The sequence below is a fragment of the Gouania willdenowi genome, chromosome 12, assembly GCF_900634775.1.
Source record: "Gouania willdenowi chromosome 12, fGouWil2.1, whole genome shotgun sequence".
NCBI classification, from domain to species: domain Eukaryota; kingdom Metazoa; phylum Chordata; class Actinopteri; order Blenniiformes; family Gobiesocidae; genus Gouania; species Gouania willdenowi.
The window spans coordinates 11867693-11874923 of NC_041055.1; the positions used below are offsets into that span (position 1 = coordinate 11867693).

The 7231-nt window shown below is 38.0% G+C and overlaps 1 protein-coding gene across 1 annotated transcript; it reads right to left on the reverse strand.

Moving 5' to 3' along the window:
* On the reverse strand, window positions 1–6566 carry ccng2 (cyclin G2). Its single transcript, XM_028463516.1, has 8 exons — window positions 6447–6566; window positions 4718–4863; window positions 4464–4601; window positions 4020–4270; window positions 3451–3529; window positions 3270–3368; window positions 2213–2412; window positions 1–1378 (listed from the first exon to the last, which is right to left on the reverse strand). Exons 2-8 carry the CDS (start codon window positions 4820–4822, stop codon window positions 1249–1251), a joined length of 1002 nt encoding a protein of 333 aa, XP_028319317.1. The 5' UTR covers window positions 4823–4863; window positions 6447–6566; the 3' UTR covers window positions 1–1248.
* Window positions 6567–7231: the final 665 nt, after the last annotated feature.

Consider the following 7231-nt stretch of genomic DNA (forward strand, 5'->3'; position numbering starts at 1 on the left):
TGGAAAATAATCTTTTTATTTTTTTTTAGTACAGATGACAAAAGAATAAATAAATAATTATCTACAAAGAACTATTAGCAGTCTTTTTTTGTACACCATTTACAGTTTTACACATTTTTGTATAAAGATTTTTACATTTTTTAAATTTTTTGGGTTTTTTTCACACTTGGTCATTGTTCACCCAACAACATTCTGTGTGGACAATTAAAAACACTTTTTTTTTTTGCTACATACTAAAATTGGCAACTTTTTCAACCACTTACATCCACATACGCACACAATTTCTCTATCCAAATATAAGATCCAGAAACAACCCAAAATGTGCAAATCCAACGTGAGATACAGTAAACAAAAGCACAGCAGGCCTTTGAGTAGGATTCAGGCATGTGTAAGGGGATCTATACGATCTGAGGGAAATGTAATGTTTCCATTTACATTCTCAAAGTACAAAATGATCCTTTAGAGCTTGAACAAGCTTGTATCAATTTTTGTATCCGACCTCTGCTGCATTCAGCTTTTGTTACCCAGACAAAAAACTCCTGCATTCTACAGACAAATACTTGTTAATAAATAACAGTCTAAAACATTAAGTCAAATCCAATCAACACTAAGATTGGCAAACTATCATTTGATGCATTTCCGTTTGATCGTGCCAGACGCTGCATTGAAATTGATCCATTCTTTTGGGGCCAGCAACCAAACATCGCAACATTGGCTTATGTTGTGGCTTCAGTTTGTCTTACATGCTCAAACGAAAAAGTGAATATACTCACTTATGCACAAAAGGTGTCTGAAATGTTTTAACAGTATATAGCAATTGTAACACTTAGAAAATGATATGCAACTGTGAATCTGAATCTCCTAGTTATGTATTCACAGTGGAGTTCATGCTCAATAATAAATACACACTTGTTTTCTGGTCACATTGTATGACAACTTAGACATATTTAGCTAAAAGACTAAATGGAACACATCTTTTAAAAAAAAAAATTCTATCACCCTGTTTTCTGTAAGCTGACCTGTACCAACTCAGTTTAAAATTGTTTTCTGGAATGGGATACTTCAACACACACCGGTGCATGTACTAATTATTAGATCGACCGGATGGAGTAAGAAATCACTCAGCTGCCAGATGTTGTGCAAGTCTCTACCAGTACCAGAGCTTATTGGACAATAAATTAAAGAAAGGCAGACTAGAGAGAGTTGGTGTCGGAAGAGGAGGCACTAGAGGAGGGTGGAGGCCTCGGCTCAGAGGTATCGGCGCTGCTCTTGGTGACGGAGATGCTGGGGAAAGTACGTGCCCTCGGCATCGCTGCCCAGAGAGCTGCTAAGAGACTCTTCACCCGAGCTCATCATTTCCACACAGGAGTCCTCTTCACTGTGGAATGAAACATAGTCAGTCAGGACACAAGCTGCCAACATGTTGGCATGCTTACATAACCATCTAAAGAACTGCTCAGCTTCCACTTTGAAAGTTAAAGGAATTATAAATCCATTATAAACCATTTCCTCATTTCCCTGGTGCAGTGATGCAAAGAAGGCGTAACACTGTGAATTCTACTAATAAAATCACCTGTGTCTGTGGGTAGTGACAAAAGTCTCAGACATATCCATTCCCCATGCAAAGTCATGACAGGCCCAGACAAGCTGTGTTGTAACACCTGAGATAGGAAGTTGCCTTAGCTGACTCATGATGACGTCAGTTTCATACTAGGATAGACGTCTATAGTGTTGGACTCCTAGGGTGTTATCAAGGTGTGATTGGTATTTTCCATTCTTGGAGCAGCTGTGTTACATTACAGTATGTGTCTGTCAAACAGGGACAGGTCATAGTACTAATGATATCATCAATATGACTTCAATATATAACTCTTATTTACAGATGTAAGTTATGTCAGAATGATGCTGAGATGAAAGTAAAGGTTGCTCTGCTGTGTGAGGTGATATGAATATGAATACTGTTACATTTCTCAGTGGGAAAAGTAAAGTTATTATTTACACCACAAAACATGTAACTGTTAAAAGAATAATTGCCAGTGTTTAATAAAATGTCCCTTTAGTTTGCTGTATTTTTATACCACAGAATTGTATGTAAAAATGTTGATCCATCGAGCAAAACTTTCTTTGGTGTATATTTATGATGAGTTCAATTACCCTCAGTCGGGCCTTGCAACATAAAAGTTGACTAAATGTGTTTTCATTGGTGTCTGACCTCTCGTTCTCATCCCAGCAGCACTCAGGGATGGTGGGCAGCTCAGGAACACTGCGGTGGCTGTGCAGGTTCTGGGCGGTGCGTCGCGACACAATCCACTGCAGCCTCCTGTGGTTGGGCTTGCTGCACTCAGGGGAAGCGTAATCGGACAGACACTGAGCCACACGATCGCTCCACAGCAGAAGCTCGCCGTCAGCAATCTAAATCAGAGCGCAGAGGGCAGGTCAGTGACTGCCATCAAAGTATTTAAACCATCTGGGTACTTAACAGTCAACAGCACACTATGTGGGAAGTGCAGCTGTAAACGGAGACCTGCTTTAGCCTCCATGCTAGGAGGTCAGAATAAACTAGGGCAAATGAGCCTCTGTAGATCCGAGGTGAACCCTGATCAACAGGTCATTATTAACAAGTAAGAGGTTCAAAGCTGAAGAAGTACAATAAAAATGCTACAATGTGACTTTTTTAGCTGTAAGAAGTAGAGTTGTCACAACATAACTCACTTTATAATGAGAGATTCCTACAAATGGTGAGAATTGGTTAAAAACAAACAGAAGAATTGTGAAAAACGATTTGTTGATTAAAGACAGGGTAGGTAAAAACGAGCATGATTTTGAAAGGATTTTCTTCGTTCCTTTTGCAGAGCACATAAGATCTTAATTTCTGTCAGGACATAAAAACAATTCCAACCAAAAACTAAAAAAGTGTATCTGGAGGAAATTACCCACCCTACCTTTAAACTGAAAGAACGAATTAATAAAAAGAGTCACCGCGAATGATTTTGGTTGTTTCATTTTTTTTAAGTTTCAAGTCAAATGTTGATTTTATTGTTGAATTTAGAGAAAAAAACTTTAGTTTTACCTCAATGCACTGTTTAGTGAAACACTTGGGTTGTGTTTATTTAGGTATTCTTGCTTATTAGTCCTTTAATTAGCTAATACTTATTTTAAAGGTTACAGTATGTGATTAATTACTTAAAGAATCAATTACTGCAGCCCTACATATTTGTCGATCAAGCAGATGAAGCCGTGTGCACATTCAAGTTTATGGTGTTATCTACCTTCAGGTGTCTCTGGATGTGATGGGTTATTTCCAGCATGTCCTCGGACTGAGTGGCTTTAGTCTCCAGCCTGAGGAGGGACAAGGCCAGGACGGATGCCTGGAGGAACCGAGGGGAAAACATTAGAACTAAGCTCTGAGATCCAGTGTGACCTCCAACCTCTGCACAGCAGTGAGCGCACCTTAGCTTTGGAGAAAGAGATCCGGCATAGACAGGCTTTGAGTTGGGCCTCTAGCTTCTCCATGTTCAGAGTCTGCTTCCTGTTCACAAACGGCAAAATTATTAATCTCCACACCCATGTGGGGCGATCTGCCACTTTTATGGTTTCTTTTAAGGAGTCTGAGCTCACCACAAAATGTTACACTACATTTGAAGTTTTAAAAACTAAACCTGGTGAGAACCTAAACTGGATTTGCTGGGAGCTTCTAGGCACAAGCACAGGTGAGCATATTAAAAATAAAAAAAAAAGTTATGTAAGTGCAATGTGTTGATGCAGTAACAGTAGCAGACAAGTCTTATCAGTGTTCTTTAGTCAGCAGCTGACGGCTGCCCCAGAAAGCTTGCTGTGATAAACAAGCGGATATGCTTTGAGCTTCACCAATCGAAAACAAAAGTTAAACTAGTTTCTGAAACCAGTCTCAACAAGAAGCTCAAGCCTTGGCCCAGAAGACAAATGTTAGCAAACTTAAAGATATAAACAAACACATGAAAAGCACTCTTTACAGAAGAGTAACTCAAATATGGCCTGACCTGTCACTGCAGTGTGAGAGAGCTATGCGGTGGTAGAGGTGCAGAAAGGTTAAGGCGGTTATCGCTTTGGACTTGAAGTTCAGCTTTTCAGCCACAATCTTCTCCATACGGCTGAGATCAGATACGGTGAACCTGCACTGCCCGATGCGGATGAGCTCATCTGTGGGGGTCAGGTTGCACTCTTCCTCTGTCTCTTTGGCTGCCATGTGAAGGCAGCTCAGGCTGACACAGGACAGGTGCTTTGGTTGGATCTGCAGAGAAGGCAGAGGGGGAATGTTTGTCAGATTTTTTTTTTTACAAAAAAAAAATGGGGGTTTGATCCAATCCTGCTCGTAAATACACACAAAAAAACAAATATAAACTAAAACTATTTATGAAGTTGGAGTTAGGCAGGACTGTGTATAATCGGGATGGATAAAGTACTAACATTTCATAATTTCATACCTTCATCATGGCCAGGAACCTGTCCAGCAGATTAACAGCCAGCACAAATGTATGTGTGCTGTAACCAAAGAAGTTGGTCAGACTCCAAAGGTCCTCCACTTTGGCATCTCTGCACTTGGCTGAGATCCGGGTGTCCCCCTGAAAAACACAGAATTGGTATTGAGTGACCCTCTTATTGTGTTACAACCATGGTGTATACTGTTTAGTACTGAAGAAGCTAAAGTAAATACAAAATAATACATGAACATGTTTACCTGTGCTGTGGATTCAATGAGGCTCAGCCCTGTCTCTTTTGGGAGATAATGAACCTCCTGTTCATAATTCACCCTCAGCTCCTTCATCAGCTTGAAGGCATCCATGATGGCACTGGAGGAGGCGATCTCTAGCTTATACAACAATACTGTGGATGCAAAAACAAATATTGGTGAAAAATACTACTTTTACCTCTGTTAAATCTAAATTATTATTTTAATTTCCCTGTACTCTTTCACAGTAAAGTGCACATCACCATTTCTTCTTGCCCAAGGAGGATTTTTTTGAGGGAGTACTAAGGTAAATTTTTACAAGTACAAGTTTATAATGCTTTTCCACAATAAAAAAAATTGCTTTATCAAAATAAAATATATTTTCTTGGTCTTATTTTCATTCAACATGGACATTAAAGTGCCCATTGTAGCATGCTAAGAAGTTCTGGAGGAAAATTACCTCATGTCTTCATAACAAAGGATTCATACTGCATATATATATATATATATATATATATATATATATATATATATATATATATATATATATATATATATATATATATGTGTGTGTGTGTGTGTGTGTGTGTGTGTGTGTGTGTGTGTGTGTGTGTGTGTCACTAGAATGGATTTACGTACTTCATTAAGGCTATCGTTGAGATTTATGATTATTGCTTAAATAATTTAAATCGATGGTTATACTATAATGATGACAAACAACACTTTATTAATATCTACAACTGTAACGATAAGATCTGATGTTTTTTTTTTTTTTCCACCAGTAACGTTGGACCTCTCTTTGAAAATAATATGACTGTACTGAAGTGGCCTCTGCTGGCTCTCAGCCCGAACAGGGCCCGGCCCACTTCCCTCAGCTGGGCTACGGTGTCAGGTTCCTACTGGTAGACGCCTTCTCAGCCGAAAAACAACAACCTCCTTTAAGATTCTGTTATAAAAAAAATATATATATGTATAAATCCCATAAAAAGCCAGCTCCTTTGCCACAGTTCCTCATTTTATAGATTTAGGAGTATTAACCGGGGATGCTAATGCTAGCCGCCGCTGGCTAAGGGGTTTAAATCGTTTAAAATCCTCTGTAGCTGAGCGGGGGAGGGGCGGCTTTCGTCCGTTCTCTACATTGTTAAAACACTCGAAATAAAACAGAGCTAAACTCCAACTAAAACCAAACCACATTAAATACATTATAGGACCAAGTCGAAATTAATGAACTGCCAAGTGTGCTGTAATTTGACAATATAGCCGTTTTGGACAACATAATGCGACCCAGAATGATACCAAACAACAGCTAAGATGGAAACATCTATTTGAAGGCGTACGTGCAAGAAGCAGACCTTAAAGTAATTCTTATTAATGACAAAGAAACGAAAGCAGTGAGCACGCCTAAATGTATAATAATAATACATTTTATACGTTATTCAAATAACATTTGTACATATGTTTTAAAAGGTGTGTATATAAGTAAACATCAAACTGGCCGATACTCTATTCTCTCCCAGAGTTCCACCAGACTATATTTAAATAAACGCCAAATTATGTTTTTATCTTCACAAACTGGTTTACGGTACATAAAACGAAATCTTAACTAATAATATATATATATATTTTTTTTTTTTTATCTCAACTATTTTTTTGTTCCTAGTTCTTTCGTAATAGCCGTCAAAATCAATAAATAAATGGTAAAATTGTTAGAAACATGTTGTTTCTAGGTGAACTATACCTTATCATCGAATTAAATCCACATATTTCCTGTGTCCAGTTGTTGCTCAGCTCCCTAGTCTGTTTCTTCCCCTTTCTCTTCTGTCTTTGTTGATGTTGACAACCGCTCACGCCCACAAACTTACGTCACTGCAATGCAGCCAATCGCAGCTTTACATTAGCTAAAACCTTGACTTTTTCTTACGGTCTAAACTAAAGTCTACATTTGTTGTTTCACTTTAAATTTGGAATTTTCAAACAGCATATCTTGAAAGGTTGCTTGTCAGTCTTACAGTACAAAATAATGTCACTAGAATGAATATACAGCGTATGAAATAAATGACGTCCCCACTCTGCTCGCTGACCCAAATAACCAATCAGGGAGCTACAATTTGACATGTTTAAAAAGTCCGCCCAAAAACCCTCTACTCTGATTGGCTTATAGCTTCAAAAAGCCCTGACGTACTCTTAGCATTACGTATTACTTTTAGCACTTTTTATGGTCCTCGCTTGTGTATGTGAATGTTTTGTAAGGTTTCTAGTTTCTACAATGTTTGCAATTCCACAAAAAAAACAAACAAATAAAACAACATCTTAGTAAAATTCCATATTTATATTCATAAATGTATATTTACCTAAAAAAAAAAAAAAAACAGCATTTAAACAATTTCTTTTTAGTCTGACTTTTTATGAACGAAACTGCTCAAACAACCGGATCTCTTATCCGTCCAGGTATCTTGTGCTTGATAAACCTATGCTTAATAGAATACTAATGTATTATCCTAACGAAGTATGAATAAATATGAG

Bases quoted from the DNA above. Each gene is read 5' to 3' on its own strand.
- ccng2 (XM_028463516.1), bottom strand. From the start codon at position 4,822: ATGGATGCCTTCAAGCTGATGAAGGAGCTGAGGGTGAATTATGAACAG. The intron at 4,602-4,717 runs GTAAACATGTTC...TGTGTTTTTCAG, and splicing joins TCATTGAATCCACAGCACAG to GGGGACACCCGGATCTCAGC. The intron at 3,369-3,450 runs GTGCGCTCACTG...CGGTTCCTCCAG, and splicing joins TCTCTTTCTCCAAAGCTAAG to GCATCCGTCCTGGCCTTGTC.